Below are 18952 nucleotides of genomic sequence, written 5' to 3' on the forward strand. Positions count from 1 at the left end.
TACACATGTGAAATGACAAGGCTCCTGATAGTGGGCTTTGGCATATGGACATGAAGGGGTAGTGAAGGCTGGGGCAAACCAAGGACATCAGCCGCCGACAGGCTCTGTTCAGTGCTGGACAGAGTGCAGAAAATTTTCACAAGTCAAAATTTGGGTACAGTGTTACTAGATTTTATGATTTTTTTAAAAAGTTAGAAATATTTATATTTTTATGAGCTTTCATGACTTGAGAATATTGATTAGGTTTTAAAAAGTCATCATATAAGCTAAAAAAAACACATTTGTGGGCTAGAGAGTCTGCAGTTACTTCTGTGACCTCTGAGGAGACTCAAGAGCAAAATAAGAGTAGGTGGTCTGTGAGCACAGGTCCGTATTCCACTGAACGGAATCAGGACTCTATACAGAGGCAAATCTCCTACTTAGAAACATCACAGACACAGGAACTGCTTGATAGGATCATTCCACAGTCTCTGAGGATCCCAGCCAGTAAAAATCATTCTTCGGGTTGCTCCACTTCTGTTTCTGGTCTTTTTCCATTAGCCACACTACAAAGCTTATCTCTTTTTGGTAGGCAATGATAGCTCAATTGTCATGTCTGTATGTTTCTTTATGGGTGTGTGTGTGTGTTGGAAGGAGGAGTAGGAAATGTTGGGGATTTCCTTCCTGGAATTTCAGAATGTTTACTCTGGAAAAGCTCTTAAGAGACTTTTGGTACTAACGCTTGTTTTACAGATAGGGAAACTGAGTCTTAAGTTACTGCAGAGCTGAGACTAGACAACAGGTCTCCTGACTTCTGGTTGAACTTACCATGCTCTCTCCATCTTTGTACATGAAGATGAGGCAGCAAAACGAACCCGAGTAAGATATTGAGCTCTTTATTACAGGGATGGGGAGGAGCACCTCATCTAGTGCTGCTTGAAGCATTATTGCTTGGAGTTAGGGAGGCACAAAGCAAACTCCTTGCTCCCTGAGATCGATCCTCAGGTTATGAACATATTCTCAAAAAAAAAAAACAAACCCCAAAATTAAATAGCAACAAATTTCTTTCATTGAGGATTTTCAATTTAGCCCTAGTTCAGGGCTTCTAGGTCATAAGAGAGTATGGTACAAATCTAAGAGAAGTCATTTTTTTCTTTTTTCTTTGAATTGAATTATAGCTCATATACTATAAAATCTACACTTTAAAAATGTGCAATTCAGTGGTTTTTAATATATCACAAAATTGTGCAACCATCACCACTGTCTAATTCCAGAGCAGTTCCATCACCCTCAGAGAAACCCTGTACCTAGTAGCAGTCACTCCCCATTCTCCTTTTCTCCTTACCCGTGCTTTCAATGCTAATCTACTTTCAGTCTCTATAGATTTGCCTATGCAGACATTTCATATAAACGTATTATACACCATGTGGCCTTTTGTATGTGATTTCCTTAATTTAACGTAATGTTTTTAAGGTTCATCTACACTGTAGCCTGTATTACTGCTTTATTCCTTTTTGTGGCCAAATAATATTCCATTGTGTGGCTGTACCACATTTTGAATATCTACTTATCAATTAATGGACATTTATGGCAATTATGAATAATGTTATTATGGACATTTATGCACGACTTTTTGTTAGGACATATTTTCAATTCTCTTGGATATATACGTAGGAATAGAATTGCTGTATCATAATTAATGCAAGGCTTAACTTTTTGAGGAGCTGTAAAACTACACCCCAAAGCAGCTGAAACATTTTATGTCCCCACCAGCACTGTATAATAGTTCCAATTTCTCTACATCCTTGTCAACCCTTGTTATTTTCTGTGTTTTTAATTAGAGCTATCCTAATGGGGGTGAAGTGGCATTTCTTTGTGGTTTGGGTTTGAATTTCCCTAATGACTAATGATATCTCCTCATGTTCTTATTGGTTTTTCACGTACCTTCTTTGTAGAATGTCTATTTAAATCCTTTGCCTATTTTTTCATTATGGTATCATTAGTGTACGAACACATGAGCAACACTGTGGTTACTAGGTTTGTCTATTTTTTAATTGAGTTGTCTGTTTTACTGTTCTAAGAGCTCTTCATATATTCTGCAAACAGACATATGCAAATATTTTCTCACATTCTATAGATCATCTTTTCACTTTCTTGATCGTGTCATTTGAAGCACAAAAGTCTTTAATTTTGATGAAGTACAATTTATTATTTTTTCTTTTATTTTTGTTTTTGATGCTGTCTCTAAGAAATTATTGCCTCATCCAGAGTTGAAGATTTTTGCCTGTGTTTTCTTCTCAGTTTTATAGTTTAGCTTTTACATTTAGGCCTTTGATTTATTCTTAGTTAATTTTTTGTATAAGGTGTGAGGTAGAGGTCCAAGTACATTCTTTTGCATGTGAATATCCTGCTGTCCTAGCACCATTCCTTAAAAGTACCATTCTTTCCCCATTGAACTATCTTAGCACCTTCATCAAAAATTAATTGACCATAATTGTAAAAGTTTGTTTCTGGACTCCTGATTGGATTCCATTGATCTGTACATCTATCCTTATGCCAGTACCATGCTCTCTTGAATATTGTAGCTTTGAAGTAAAAGTGTTAAGTCCTCTAACTTTGTTCTTTTTTGAGATAGTTTTGGCATTCTGGGTCTCTTGCATTTCCATATGAATTTTAGAATCAGCTTGTCTTGTCTGCAAACAAGACAACTGTAATTTTGATAGGCATTGTATTGAATCAGTATCTTAACTTGGGGAGTATTACTATCTTAACATTATTAAGTTTTCAGTCCTTGAACATGAGAGGATTTTCCACTTATTTATTTATTTAAACAATGTTTTGTAGTTTTCAGTTTACAAATATTTTATTTCTTTGGTTAAATTTATACTGAAGTATATTATTCTTTTTGATCCCTTGTAAATAGAGCTATTTTCTTAATAACATTTTCAGATTTTTCTTTGCTAGTGTAGGAAATATAATTGCTTTTTGTATACTGATCTTTTATCCTGCAACCTTACTGGACTAGACTTTATTAGCTCTAGTAAATTCTTTATAGATTCCTTGGGGTTTTCTGTAAATTAGATTTTCCATATATCATGTCATTGTGAATAGAGATAGTTTTACTATGTTTCCAATCTGAAAATGTTATTTCTTTAAAGTAGATAATCTCAATTACCTGTTACCAAGTTCACTGATTCTTTCTTCTGCTAGTCAGATTTACTGTTAAACTGTTGAACCCTTTCTAATTACTTTTTCATTTCATTTATTATGCTTTTCAGCTCCAGAATTTTTGTTTTTAAAAAATTTTTGTGTCTTCATTGATAGTCTCTATTTGGTGAGACATTGTTCTCATTCTTTTCTTTAGAGATTGTTTCCTTTAGTTTTGAACTTATTTAAAATAGATAATTTAAAGTTTTTATCTAGTAAGTCTAATATCTGGGTTTCCTCATGTGCAGTTTCTATTGGCTGCTTCTTTTCCTATATATGGGTCTTACTTTCTTTTCATTTGTATGTCTCTGAGTCATTTGTTGGAAACTGAACATTTAAAATGATACAATGTGGCAACTCAAGATATTTTATGCCCTCCTCTTTCCAGGTTTGTTGTTAGAGTTAATTTTTTTAAATGACTTTCTTGAAGTAATTCTGTAAAGTCTGTATTCTTTGTCTTATGTGACCATTGAAATCTCTACTTGGTTAGCTTAGTATTCAGCTAATGAGTGAACAGAGATTTCCTTAAAAGCCTCAAACCAATAATGCTTCCAGCCTTTGCTAAGGGTCTGCATATGTTTTGGGCACACCTTCAAGGATGTGGCAAGCAGTTTACAACTCTGCCTTGCCTTCACTTCCTGCTTATGTAGAGTTTCAGGGTCAGCCAGAGTTGAGTGATTAGGGCCTTCTCAGGTTTTTCCTGGGCATGTGCACAGCTCTATTCATGAATATGGCCTTCTGGAGTCTTGGGAATTTATTGGAGATTTTCAATGACCCTAATGACATCTCATCCCCCAAAAACCCTTTTAAGCTTTTTGGTCAGCTTTTTGTTTGCATCAACTATTATCACTACCTCAGGCAGCTGAAATGTTAAACAATTGCTGATGATTATTTTTGACAAATCCCCAGGTAAAAAATTGTTTGTGGTGAGTGAGCTCTGAGTAAGGTAAAATAATGACAAGCCCTGACAGTAGGTTTTTCCAGGGAACTTCCAGATAGGTCAGATAATAACACATCTCCACACACAGGGCTTTTGGGTAACTCCAAACCCCTTCTGCCTCCTGTATAGTACCGTAGTTGTGAGGCTGGTGCTTTTCAAGGCTATTGAATATCTTGAGAAAGAATGATGGAATTAGGGCATGTCAAAATAACCACATAACTTGATTCTAAGAGTCATTAATTTTCTTAAATAAACATTCCTTGGATTTTACAAGCATTTGGTTAATTTACAAGGTTCTGAGAAAGTTGATTTTTTTTTCTTGCCAGTTTCTCATTGCTTTTACAGAGGGAAAGTTTTTTTTGCAGATTCTTACTCTACCTTTCCCACTGATGTCCAGATCTTTTACTTAAAACATAAAATAGTAACACTTTTATTTATTATGTAAACAACATAATATTAATAAGCAAACACAAAAACTTCACCCATAGTCCTACCTACTTAACACACCAACTGTTGTTTTTTTTAAATTCCTTTTCTTGATCACTGATATGAATACATTTGGTATTGTTACAATCATAGTCTAGATTTACTCGTACATTCTTTTATTACTTTACATCATCTGATTGTTTCTTAAACTGCTTCATAATTAGTAGCATGAACATTTTAATGATTAAAATTCTATCAAGTTTATGTGCTGTAATAATTTCATATTTCCTTTTTTACCCTATAGGAATTTTCAACTCTGACAATATTATAGATAAGTCTAATTACACTGCAAGCATGTAGGTTACTGTTTTAAAAATATTTCCTTAGGATAATTCTATTTAGTAATATTCACTTCAAAGGTTACAAACATTTTATACCTCAAGTTATTTCCAAAAGGATTGTATTAATTTACATTTCTCTCAATAATTATGTTTCTCTACATCCTTTATAACTTTGGCTATAATTGATTTTTAATTGGTTAACAAAAATACATAAAATATATGAAAATTATTAATTAAGTTAAACATTTATGTCTGCTTTATTTTATATGAATTTTATATTCTGTGGCCTTACAAGTGCTATAGCTACCCCATGAATAATTGTTGATATTCTCTTTATTTCTAAAAAAGTAATAAGAGATTGTCATAGAATCTTACCAAGTTAAAGTCACTTTAAAATTGTTTTCCTTAATATTAAAATGTCTCATAATCTTTGCCACAATTTTTAGAAGTACTAAATGACATCTTTTTTTTAAATTTTAGCAATAAATCTACCTTTTTAAGTGTTTCTTAGAAGCTATAATGTTAAAGCTTTCAGATATCCTCAGAAAAATCTCATCTAACTTCAGCTACAATTTAAAGTATTAATTGGGTTTTGTCAATAAGTGAATTACATATATACATTGTTTCTTGAGGGAAATGTATTTTGAATGTTAAATAGTTAATATTCAAGCACACTCTAAGAATATATCACTTTAAAAGCTCAGAACTTGTTAGTGATTATACAAATGAACGTGTTACCTAAAACTGGTGACTACAAATTCTATGACATTGTTTCTCCTTATAACTTAATCTTTCTTTCTTGCCAGTTTAAGGCCAATCCTCCTGCTGTGAATTTCAAACTAACTGGAGAGACAGATGACATATTTCAGATACAACCAGATGGACTTCTGTATCACAACAGAGCCCTTGACAGGGAAACAAGAGCTGTTCACCAACTACAGGTGAATTGAGACCAGACAAAGGAACCTAACTCCAATCTCTTTGAGCACCCTTTGTCCTGCAAGTATTTCTGATACTCTCATCTCTTGCACAGAATCGTGTTAAAGCTTTCCTGTCATTAATGGCATGCTTTGCAAACCTCATTTGTCCATTTTTACCAACTACAGAGAGATATAGCAAAGGTACCCTCTTCCTTAGGCTTTTTTTTTAACCAAAGTAATCCAACTCACATTGCCAAGACCCTCCAATAGCAGTACTTGTCCAGGTATGGCCATGCTCAGGCACCTCTTTTAAACCTAAGCCAACACTTTTCTGATATTTTCCTGGGATCTGCCTGTGGCTGTTGTGTGGGCTTTGGACCCACAAAGAAGGCAGCATCAGCACTGGGGTGGAGCTTCCTTGGGCCTTGCTGGAAACAGAAGTATGGCCAGAGGCTAACTAAAGTGACCCTTCTCTCTTTCCCCTTAAATTTCATGGTTGGTCTCAATATTCAGGAACAGTAAAGAGCTAATTGTGAAAAAAAAAAAAGAGCGAGTCAAAGGTTGCTGTCTAGTAATTTCTTCTATTGGTTCAGTAGGTTGACTGCTAAAATGCCTCTGTAAGAGTTCATGGCACTTTCATAGTCTCACAGGTCAAAATGTTCTTATTTCACTGACTCCAACTATTTAGGAAAGAAACCTGTCCAGTATCTAGCATATTCCACTGCTGGAAAAACACTGTCAATATTAGCCAGGTTTAACTGATGGGACCCCTATTTTAGCAGCTCACAATTTGGTCTTTTATTGGTGTCTTTCTTCCTTATAGTCACCAGGTTATTAGTTCTTTGAGCTCTAATTGTCTCTGGGTGAGTTTTGGTTGTGTGATATATGGTCCCGACTCACCAAGGTGGTTTCCCTTTCTTTCTGACATGAGGTCGCAGCCCTGGATGCTCATGGAGCTACAGTGGAGGGCCCAGTCCCCATCATCATAGAAGTGAAGGACATCAATGACAATAGACCCGTGTTTCTTCAGCCGAAGTATGAAGGCTCAGTAAGGCAGAACTCTCGCCCAGGTAATAGGCAGGAGCCTGGAGATACTTTTGGAAGGTTGTCTGGAAGACGGGGCAGATTTGGGTGACCAACAGCTACAGCTCTCACTCATTAGACACTCTCTTGTTAAATTTCACAGTAACCCTCTGAGAGTTGTTTTATTATGCCCATTCCTCTAGGACATAGTTTTGCAACTGTGGCACTATTGACATCTTGGGCCCAGTAATTCTCTCATTGTCAGGGGCTGTCCTGTGTAGTATAGGATGTGTAGCTCCATTGCCGACCTGACACCTGCTCACTGGATGCTTGCAGCAACACCCACCTCCTCAGTTGTGACAGCAGAGATGTCTTCAGACGTTGTCAAATGTCACTGAGGTGGAGGGCAAAATCACCCCGCAATGAGAACCACTTTGCTAAGGTGAGATTTAGAACACCTTAGATCTCTAGAATGCTCTGAGAAGGTGAGCTGACTCTCCCACATTCTCCCAGGAATTGCACAGTCACTGCCGGCTTCCAGTTACTTTCCTTCCCTTCGAGTTCCCAGCTATGGTTCATCCCTTCACTATCTATGCTTTTAACTTTCATGTCCACAAAAGCCCTTCCTCAAGGTGTAGGTGTGTGCTGCAGGCTCTATTGAAGATTTGGAGGGCTGAAGGGGCAATCCCATTTTACCAGTGCACAAAATAACCATGAATACTACTAGACTTCTGAGTTCTCGGAAGGACTCTTGGATATTTCCATCGACTCAGTTACTTAATTTTCTGTCTCTCTCATTCTTCAATGCCCACTTCCAATAACCTAGGAAAAATATTCCTTCCACTGTATTATGTGGAGCAATTTCACTGTCTCTGTGGAGATTGCACACCAAAGACTCACAAACAAAACTGTTAGGTAGGGATCTTTTAGGTCTTACCTTTTTCCCCTTCACTGGTAGGATCTTCTAGATCAGAGACTCTCAAACTTTTTTGTCTCAGGGCTCTTGTATTCTCTTAAAAATTATTAAGCATTCCAAAGAACTTCTAGATATGTGGGCTATATCTAGTAGTATGCTGATAAATATTTAATAGCTGACTCTCTGGGGTGAAAATCCCTGTTTTGTAGCATTTGCCAGTTTCCATGGTCTAAATACTCCCATCATAGCCTATTTTAAGCTACCAAAGGTGTTATAATTGGCTCACAGAATTTCTGAAAATTTAACAATTGATTCTCATGAGCTGGCTCCAGTACATCACTTGTTAAATCTGTCAATATTATAAATTAAAACTGAAAAATTAAAAATATTTAAATATTTCAATAAATATTTTAAAAATATTTATAAGTATTTAATAGTATATGTTATTTAAAATATCCATTTTAAATAATAAGCATATTTCAATGAAAAGTAGCTCTATTTTTCAAAGACAAAAAGAATTATTAAGAAGAATGACATTGTTTTAATCTTTGCAGATCTCTTTAATATCTGGATTAATTGAAAACAATTGGATTCTCTGTTTCTGTATTCATCTGTTGCCATATGTTATTTTGGCTGAAACATATGAAGAAAGACTTGCCTTCAACAGACAATGTAGTTGGAAAAGAGAAAAGTATTGCAATAGCATTTTCAGATAATTTTGGATGCTCTTTGATGTTACCAAAACTTAGCAAGTGGTGGGTTCTTAAAGGCCAGATGCAATGTGGAATCTGAAATTGTAACAATGCCTATTTTTGGTGTTCCTTTACGCTGAAATTCATTGAATTATCTTGTGCTTTGAAAGGATCTTATACATGCATGAGTTTTGACTGCATTGGCTCTGAAAATAGACTTGTAGAGATTTAGATCTCTACCGGCTCTGGACCATACTTTGAGAAACCACATACTAGAGAAAAGGAGCAGAATAAAGACTTATTTCTTCACTGATATGACTTATGGTACCCTTCCTCATTCTATCTTCACTTCTTAGAAAGCAAAAGTGACTGTGGTTAGTTTGAGTTTCAATTAATACCCTCTTTTTTTCTTCTGGGTATGTTTGGTTAAACAGGAAAGCCCTTCATGTACGTCAATGCTACAGATTTGGATGATCCATCTACTCCAAATGGTCAGCTTTTTTACCAAATTGTCATCCAGCTTCCCAAGGTCAACAATGTCATGTACTTTCAGATCAACAACAAAACAGGGGCAATTTCACTCACCCGAGAAGGTAAGTGATGTCCTCATGGGATTGTCTGAGTCAGAAAAAGGAGCCTAGATCTGCCTCGCCTTCAGAGATATTTCCTTTTCTCTTCTCCCCTCCCTGCCATAGGATCTCTGGAATTGGATCCCGTTAAGAATCCTTCCTACAATCTGGTGGTCTCTGTGAAGGACATGGGAGGCCAGAATGAGAATTCCTTCAGTGTCAGCACGTCGGTGGATATTATAGTGAAGGAAAATATTTGGAAAGCACCAGAACCTCTGGAGATTGTAGAAAACTCGACTGATCCTCACCCCATCAAAGTCACTCAGGTAGTGCCCAAGGAATGCCTAGAGCCTTCTATGCAATGGTCTCACTTTGTGGAGGCTCTCTTCACTGATACAATTATTAGGTACATTTTTGCATAGCACAACTATAAAACAAACTAAAAAGACAAAGTCTCTGGCTCCAATTCTCTGGAGTTTACGATCATGGGTAAACTCTGGACTTTGCCAACTTGGATTTGGAGATACACACACACACATATTTGAACTTCAAAAGAGAACTTCACTCACTTTCACCTTCCAAGTAAATGCCACTGATGTTTGTTATTCACTGTTGCTGCATGAGAGTGGGCTGTGCATAGTGCACAGGCCATGGTACTGGTACATGATTTTAATTTGGGGTGGCAAATATTTCTGAAAGGCTGCCTCTCAGTCTTGTGGGAAATGGGAAATATTTCTATCCAGTAGATTCTCCCATCATAGGTTGAGGGAGAGACACAGGACTGGGTGAGAGTAAGAAGTGAGTGGGCAATCTTTACCTTTGGACATCACCCTCCGCCAGCGGCACGTCTTGTATGTGCCACTTCTTTCCTTGTAAATGCTCCCTGCTTCTCACCTCCGTGGCTGATGCTCTCACCCTGGGCTCTCTCCTACCTTAGAGCTCTTGGATATCCAATCTGGGTGCCACCCAGATCTGATCTTTTCTGGAAGATCAATCAGGAGGTTCCTTGACATGAAATCTGTGGGCTAGTGAGAGAGCTCTGGGTTTGGAAGCAGATAACCAAAATCACATCCTTGCTCTGTTACTTAAATGATTGACAGTGAATAGGTCATTTAACTGTTCTTAATCCCAACTTCTCATCAATAAAATGGGGATAGTAACACCCTCTGGGTTGTTGTGGAGATTAACTGAAAGGTAGTGTTTTTGAAGGTGGATAAAAGGTATTAATGTTATGTAAACTCCCAGTGTGTAGTTCACCTAAGATTTAAAAAAAAAATGTCACTGTTGAGGTTAAGGGACCCTGGAAAGGCCCAGCCCATCATATCTATTGTCTGGCCTGAAAGGGTTTTCATTTATTGAATGTAGAATTAATCAACTTCACCTCCTGGTGAAAAAGAAATGAAAGCAAGGGGCATTCTGCCTTACTAGCTAAGAAAGTGTGTCATGAATCACTACTGTGAGAATTTCAGATTTTACTGAAAATCGTTCCTGAAGTCTAAATAAATTTATTATTTAGGTCATCCCCACAAAGATTATAAATGCTAACCAGAACAAATGTGCTTGTTTGTTCCTGGGGCTGTCAAAGAAAAGAAATTCAGGGACATCACACCCAACACCCAGTACTGGGGAAAGTGCTTTGGGTGTTTTGAAGCCCAGGAAGAAGACTGGAGAGGGCAGCTCAAGGCAGAAGAACTCAGACTGAATTTTTAGGGCACAAGGGAAGCTTGCTTAGAACCAACAACATGGTCTTTGGTTTCAACAGAGGGTAGTCCTTAAATACCCAGCAAGGGACAATGGTGGTTCCTTGACACCCTTTGCAAGGTATTTGATACCTGGTCTGAGAGAATAGTTTAGTGTGGAAATTTCAAATAGCTGAGTTTTTGTGCCCTAGTTTCCTCATTTATAAAATGAGGATAATAATAGTCTCTACCTCATAGGGTTGCTTGTGGATTTAGAGATAATACACGGAAGTGTTTAGAATTGTGCCAGGCATGTGGTAAACCCTCAGTAAGTGTGACATTACTATTAGAACATCAGAGAGGCCAGACTCTCTGTAGCAAGTACACTGGTCTTACTGTTGAATTTATTTATTTGTTTTTGCCAAGTTGATAAAACATAATGCCAGGAGTTGGCAATTATTCTGGTCTCTGAAGTCTATAAAACTATTTAAGGGAGGAATGTACTTTATGTATCAGATGTCTTAAATAACAAAATGGCGAAGAGCTTAAAGTGTCTCCTATCACTCTTATCATCTTCATTGGTGAGTTTTAGAAGCTGGTCATAAATCATGGCTTAATCCTCACCTAATTCTGTAAAGTACATTTTGTTTCTTAAATTAGTGTTTCATGGATATGAAGCCTTCACAGTTAGACTTCGAAAATAACAATGCACAAACTCTTCTGAGGGTTCACAAAGAATTGCTTTGGAGAAGAAAAATCCTCGTGCTTTTTTTGAACAATATAACTTGTTAGGAAAGAGAAAAAAAGGCTTATTTTAGGTTGAAAATGAAAATGTAATTCAATAATTACAAAAAAATCCCCACAGACACACAAACAGGGTTGTCAGAAATTTCAAATTGAGAACCCGAAAATTATTTCTTTTCCAGTTCTCTCTGTCCAGATGTATTTTTCCTCACAATTTACTTTGGGCCCTGTAGGTGCGGTGGAATGAGCTAGATGCACAATATTCCTTAGTTGAAAAGGAGAAGCTGCCCAGATTCCCATTTTCAATCAACCAGGAAGGAGATATTTATGTGACTCAGCCCTTGGACCGAGAAGAAAAGGATTCAGTGAGTAAAACTGGGAGCTGTTTCACAGGCAACAAAATAAAGCCCTGCACCCATGGGCAGCTGAAAGCAGAATCGATTTTACTTTAAAAACCAAGCAAACAAAAAAAACCCCCCAACAACCCAAAAAAGCCTCAGACTGTGTTCTGAACCCTGGTATGTTATTCTCAAAGGCATGATACTGTCCCCACAGATCCGACCCATTCATTTTCTCCTGCTTCCCAGTTCTAAGTAAACTGAAAAAGAGGGGGTTAATGAAACAGATGTTTTCTTTGCCTTTTAAAGGGGGTGATAAAGGGATCATGTCTTAACTCTGACTTCCTGTTGTAGTATACTTTTTATGCGGTTGCAAAGGATGAGCATGGAAAACCACTTGCATTGCCACTGCAGATTCATGTGAAAGTTAAAGACATTAATGATAATCCACCTACATGTCCATCTTCTTTGACTGTATTTGAGGTCCAGGAGAATGAAAGAATAGGTAAGAAACAAGAGCTGTTCAAAGCTGTGTAACTGTTCTCCCCATGTTAACTCTGTAATCCTTTTCTCCTCCTGTCTGTTGGGTAAAAGGCGGGCAGGTAAATCTCACTGGGGATCAGTTGTCCATGTCTGGCCCAGTATAGTTTGAATGCATCTTGGGACTAATACAGGTACAGTATTTTGGCTCAAACAACATCTGGGTAGTATTCTTAAACTGGAGCTTTTATAACTACCACAATTGTTACCACGGCTATTACTGTGACCTCTATTATAGTACTACTACCATCGTCACCACTACCACCAGCACCACAACCAGTATCCTGTATACGTATGTTTATCTCAGGCAAGGTTTTCCTGTAGATTCTTATTTGCTCTCTAACAAACTCAGTAACAGATAAAATCTCATCAAATTTGCTAAATAACTTAAACATTTAGCCCCAGGTTCAGATACCCTGCCGTAAGCACTACAAATGGAAGTTGACTTCTGACCCTGGATCTTCCCTCTCTAGGAAGTTGATAGTAGTTCAGGAGGCTGGTAGATGAAGTTCAGATCCTGTCAGTTTTTGTCCTTTGGTTCTTGACTTGCTTTGTTTCTTGTATTGTGTCTTATGGATAACTTTAGTTTTGTACAGAGACAACTACTATGAGAACACTATGATTTCTGGGAGTTTAAGGATTTCCCTGAATGTGGAACAAATCTTGTCAATTACCCCTTGGTGTTGAGCCCATTGACTGAGCAGGCTGGCTTTCTTGTAATGTTTTTGGCCATTGTTTCATGTAAGTAAGTTCCAGAGGCTTCCAAGGTCAGCAGCCTCTTATGATACCCTCCCTAGGGCTTTGCTCCCCTGCTAGGCAGGTCCTCACACGCCTTGTGGGCCATCTCATTTCCTTAGATCTCTCTACCGTTCTCGCTGCACACCTTTGACCCACGTCCTGGAGGCTTGATGAGTCCTGCTCTCGTAGCTTGCTTGTGTGAGCTAATTATTTTTCTTTTTGCTGTCAGGAGTCATATGTAAGCTGCCTATTACCAGTGTGTTCTGCTTAGGTCCCCTTTATTTTATTTACTCTAATTCTTGCTACAACAGGAAGTGTTATATGATGGTTTGAAGGATTTTGGTCAATTATAAGGAAGAACCTTCTAACAGTGACAGTTGTTTAACAATGGAATGTGTGACAGTAGCCAAGAAACACTTGTGGCACCACCCTTTTTGGAAATCTGGGGAAGTCTGTGATGCTGGATGAAGGTGAAAGACCTTTGAACACCTCTCTGGATGATACCTCCAGTCTATTTGTGTAGGGCCTGACACTTAGTGTCTTAGTTATCTATTGCAGTGTAACAAATTGCGCCAAAATTCAACAGCTTAAAACAACAAACATTTGTTATTTCACAGTTTCTGTGAGTCAGGAATCTGGGTGTTTCTCAACTGGATGCCTTTGATTCAGGGGGAGAGCTGAGAGAGAGTGAGATGGAAATGGAGAGCAAGATGGAAGTCAGTGTTTTTATAACCTTGGAAGTACCATCCATCACTTTTTCCAGATTTTATTCATTAGAAGGGAATCACTAGGCCCAGCAGGAGGGGGTTACACAAAGGCATCAACATTGGGAGGGAGGCAGGATTGCTGACAGCCATTTTAGAGCCATTTTAAAAGCTGCCTACCTCATTTGGGAACAGGACACACTAGTTTTCTGAGACAGGTGAGGGAGTCGGTGGTGGTGGAGTAAGTTGTTCAGGGGCTAGATGTACTATTTGCCTCTGTAAAGAGGGGAATTTATTTTGTAACAATAATTCACAAAGTCTTAAATGGTGGACTTAATGGACCAGGAATTCTTCTAAATCAATAGAGAGGGAGTCTCTTCTATATACGTAGCCTAAAAGAGGTATAAAACAATGCCCCTGCTCTTTGAGCACTTACTGTCTTGGTCAATAAAACACTGAATTATTCTTCAGTATGTTTATATTCTCCTCTTTGATATCTTCTATCATCAGAATCTTGTGGGACTCATGTCCCCAAGTCTTAGCATGCCAACATTAATTCTGAAATCCCACTTGCTACCAAGTCCTAGGTGTTCATACAAGAAATTTAGTGCCTCATAAAAGCCCCGCCTCCCTAAAGTATTCCGAGTGACCCAAGAGATGCTGTTTGTAACTGAATCAATTTGGGATGTCACTTGTTCTTGGTTTTTATCGCTCAGAGACATGGCACTCCTTTCACTTCTGGCTCACCCGCATAATTCTCTGCTCCCCCTGAGCAGTGCCCTCTACTGGCATTCCTCTGGTCACTGATGTCGGTGGTACTCACAGTGCCTCTGATGGCTGGAGGTTTCCTGCGGTGTAAGAGAAGAGCAGTGTAGTGTGTGCGATGCTCACTTGCTGAGGGGAAGATCCAAAGCAGCACTTCTCAGACACCAAGGGACCCAGAAATTAGTAGGGTACTCTTCTATTCCAATGCAGACATACTTTTTTTTTTATTAAGGTATCATTGATATACAATCTTATGCTCAGGTTTCACATGAGCAACATTGTGGTTACTAGATTCCCCCTATTATCAAGTCCGTACCACACACCCCATTACAGTCACTGTCCATAAGCATAGTAAGATGCTATAGAGTCACTACTTGTCTTCAGAGATACTTTTTTTTGTAAGGGCAGATGCATGACTGCTCTTATAAAGGGCAAAAGTGACTTTGTTGGGATGGCTTCAGATATAGCAGCTGCTTCTACACTAGATACATATTCTCTTCTACTCTATCGCTCATCATGTCCCCCTCCCCAGCCCATGAGACATTTCTGCATGTGTCCAGCTCCACTTCAGATAGAACACATGTGCTTCCCTGCCTCCCCACAAAAGAACTCCAAATTTCCATACAAGTCAGTGGATATGGGGGAGAGGGTGAAACCTAAGTTGACAAAAGGTATATAGTGAAGTTTTAGCCCTAAGGTGGAATTCTTGCTGCACGTAGAGAAACTGTAATCCTTATTTCACAAAGCAAGATGATCTAGAATCTATCAGAAGTCATCTAGAGCAGGGGGAGCACTGAATCATAGCCTCTGACTTCTGTAACTCCCTGGACTGAAACATGCACAGGAATAAAATACGTGAGGCTGTAAACTGCAGCAAGGCAGAGAGCATGTGCACCTGATCTTTGCCTCACCTTATCTTTGGGGTGGAGTCAGTGTCTGCAATGGCTCCATGAAGTTGTTCGGAAGCAGCCCGTGGTTGTCTTGCCCTTGTTCAGTTACACCGGTCACCTTGTGCGTCAGTGTCTGAGAGTGGCTGCAGCAAAGTACCACGAGCTTGGTGGCTGACAGCAACATGCATTTATTCTCCCACAGTTCTGGAGGCTAGAAGTCTACAATCAAGATGCCAGCTAGGGGAGAATTCTTCCCTGCCTCTTTGGCTTCTGGTAGCTTCTGGTATTCCCTGGCTGCCAGTCTCTGCCTCCTTCTTCACACTGCCTCTTTCTCTGTGTGTGTCTCTGTGTCTTCTCTTCTTGTGAGAACACCAATCACTGGATTTAGGGTCCACTCTAACTCCAGGCTAATTTCACCTCAAGACCATTATTAAATCTGCAAATAGTCACATTTGAAGTTCTGGGTGGACCTGAATTTTTGTAAGACATTGTTTGTTACAGGCTGAATTGTGTACCCTCAAATACATACAGTGAAGTCCTAAGCCCCAGAACCTCAAAGGGGAACTGTTATTTAGAGATAAGGTTTCTAAAGAGGTAATTAAGTTAAAATGAGGTCATTAGTCTGGGTCTTAATCTGATAAGACTGGTGTCCTAAGAAGAGACAATCTAGACACAGACATGTACAGAGGAATGACCATGTGAGGATACAAAACAGTTATCTACAAACCAAGGAGAGAGGGCTCAGAGAAACCAGCCCTGCTGACACCTTGATCTCAGACCTCTCGCTTCCAGAAACACCGAGCCTGTGATGGACGGGTTTCCTTCTTTCCTTCTCCATAGGAAGCAATATTGGGACTCTTACAGCCCATGACATGGATGAAGAAAACTCTGTCAACAGTATTTTAGTGTACAAAATTGCAGAGCAAACCCCAAGATTTCCTGAAGAAGGACTCTTCCTGGTCCAAACCTACTCGGGAATATTCCAATTAGCTAAGCATTCCTTGAGGAAGCAAGACACTCCAAAATACCACTTGGTTGTGAACGTGTCTGACAAAGGTTTGTATCACATTTTCCATCAAGAGGGGAAATACTTGTTTTCCTTCTAGCTGTGATCGGTTAGTCCATGCTAATGCCATTTAAGAGTTCTTGTTTCCTGTGTAAAACATACACAGCAAGGAGCAGCTGGTCCAACATGGAAAAGGCCCGAGTTACAGCTTAGGCAATGTTATTGTGTTGGTCCCGGTCCTCTGAGAAGCGGATGCAAGAGGGGATTAAATGTGTAAGAATTTTATTAGGGGAAGTGCCTGTGAGCAAAAAATGGTGATAGGTCCCCAGGAGTCTGTGAGAGCTGTCAGATCACAACACAAGCCTGACCCTGAGTGAAGGAGAGAGGGAAGGAAGGCTAGTGCGGTACCACAGACCCCTGAGCAGTCACAGGAAGGTTTGGCAAGGTCATGGGGGAGTCCAAAGTTGGCCATCAAAGGAGCCCCTGGTCCCCAGGAATAGACCTGCCCTAGCATGTCTGCCTTGCTCCACCTTTGCTTCCACTGGGAAGCAGGTCCTTGGTGCAAAGTGATGGATTTCAGAGCACAGCGTTAGTGCCATCTTGAATTAAGATTCCTGTTATTGGAGGTTGACAAGGCATGTTCTCACGGCTTCTGTGATCATGAACAAGAAAATTAATTGTATTTCCCAATTTTCCCTTTTGGACTCAAAGGATTCTACTGTGTGAAGGTGGGTAAGAAATGCATCTTTTGGGAAGTGCTGTCTTCTATCAGCTTCTCGTTGGCCATTTGACTATATCAGGAGAAATTCTTCCCTACTCCTTATATAATTTCAAAGCAAGTGTTTCTTAATCATTGTGGGGTCCCAAGACCCTTCGAGCACCTGATGAAAACTATGCATTCTCAGACAAATGTACACATTTTTAGACATATGTGCACAGATGCACAAAAATACTTGTGCCCAGAAAGAGGCTTATTTTAAGGGCATGTATACTCCTAGGTTGAGAATCTTTCTTTGGGCTAATTACCACTATATCTTAGATCACCAAATAGTTCAGTAACTGTTATGCTAGGAGACACAGACTATGCAGATATGGAGAGTAAAAGAGTATCATTTCACACTATGCTTCACATTTTTTTCCCTTTACACAGATGTTGATATACTGAAAAGAACTGGGGTCTAACAGGCTCCCAATGCAGAATGTTTGAAACATAGTCATTTAGCAAATATTAAGGGCCTAGTATTTGTCTAGCATTATGTTAAGATGTACAACAGAAGTGAGTATAATAAATCATCACTGTCCATGATGAATTAACAATTGCACACAATTAGCCATCCATTCTTCCAGCAAACAGCTACTGAGTGTTGGCCTTGATTGAGGCATGATTCAGAGTATCGAAGTATCAGCTGGGGGCTGATCATACCACTTCCTCCCTTACCTGGAGGAGAAGGAGCAGGCACCCCAAACCTTCCCACCATTAGGGGCAGAGGAGATATAGGGTGGTAAGTGCTGGAAGTGTTCAGAGAAGGAAAGACAGCCAGCTGGGGTGCTGAGAGGGCAAGCTTTCTGAGAGGATGGTTTTGCACTGGGCTTTGAAGGCTACATAGGTTTCACTAGTTAGAAGAGAAAGGCTGCCTCACAGAATTGGAACTGTCTTGCTCAGGATCCAGCCTGCCCCAGGAGGGGGCAGGTGGAGGGCAATGGGAAGTCCGGGGAACTTCTCTCAGGCTGTCTGCAGCCCCCCTCAGTGAACTGGTTGTGGGTGCGGGGCGAGCCCAAAGTCCTGTCGCAACAAAAACTGCCTGTTGGTAGCAAAATTGAAGCTATGGCTGCCATTCTCCTTGCCAGTGTTTCTCCTGCAGATTTCTGATTTTAATGCATGATTTTCAGTAAAAATTTTTGTTATATGACTTTGATTTTCAGATTTCACGACCCACTGTCACGTGCAAATCAACGTTATCGATATCAATGATCAGATCCCGATCTTTGAAAAATCAGATGTGAGTAATTGTCACTCACTGTATTTTCCTTTGTTCATATTGCTTGACCCCTGCTTCTCAAAAAAAGACACACAGAGTAGTTAGAAAAAATGCCAGATGCAACAGGTAGCCTTAGTTAATGCACTGCTAACAAACCCAGACACCATCTTCAGTGAAATCTTCAGGGAACAATAACATTCACTGTTATAGTATCTGAGAACATCTGTTTATAAACTTCTGCCAGTGGCTCATTTATTCTAAGGACTGCTTAAAAGCTACAAACACAGTCTTTGTCAAATGAAAAGGAGTTGAATGGCTACTTGCAATTTGTCATTATATATTTTGTGACAATAAACAGATTACTGTAAGGTCTTAAGCATTTTTTAGTCAGAAATTTAATATTTGGAATATTGGCAATTTAAACTCATTTTGCATAAAAGTAAGAGAAAAGGAGAAGAAAAAAACCAATCTTTGTTTTGAATTTTAAATAATGTGCTCAAGGCATTTACAAGAAGTAGGAGAATTGCGCAGAAAGAGCAGGAGAGAAAAGATTAGT

At 39.1% G+C, this 18952-nt stretch overlaps 1 protein-coding gene across 5 annotated transcripts in view; it reads left to right on the forward strand.

Annotated features, from left to right (window-relative positions):
• The window catches only part of CDH17 (cadherin 17), a 100398-nt gene that overhangs the window by 54715 nt on the left and 26731 nt on the right, over positions 1 to 18952 (forward strand). For 4 of the 5 annotated variants that reach the window (XM_036933149.2, XM_036933140.2, XM_057497894.1 and 1 more), the window contains exons 4-11: positions 5700 to 5834; positions 6745 to 6883; positions 8879 to 9037; positions 9140 to 9339; positions 11670 to 11801; positions 12129 to 12279; positions 16252 to 16467; positions 18341 to 18417. In XM_036933149.2, the coding sequence (XP_036789044.2) occupies positions 5700 to 5834; positions 6745 to 6883; positions 8879 to 9037; positions 9140 to 9339; positions 11670 to 11801; positions 12129 to 12279; positions 16252 to 16467; positions 18341 to 18417 (1209 nt within the window). Of the gene's footprint in view, positions 1 to 5699; positions 5835 to 6744; positions 6884 to 8878; positions 9038 to 9139; positions 9340 to 11669; positions 11802 to 12128; positions 12280 to 16251; positions 16468 to 18340; positions 18418 to 18952 lie in introns of those variants that run through there. The other variant, XM_057497895.1, reaches the window with a different exon arrangement.

The sequence above is a fragment of the Manis pentadactyla genome, chromosome 3 (assembly GCF_030020395.1).
Source record: "Manis pentadactyla isolate mManPen7 chromosome 3, mManPen7.hap1, whole genome shotgun sequence".
In the NCBI taxonomy this organism is placed as follows: Eukaryota; Metazoa; Chordata; class Mammalia; order Pholidota; family Manidae; genus Manis; species Manis pentadactyla.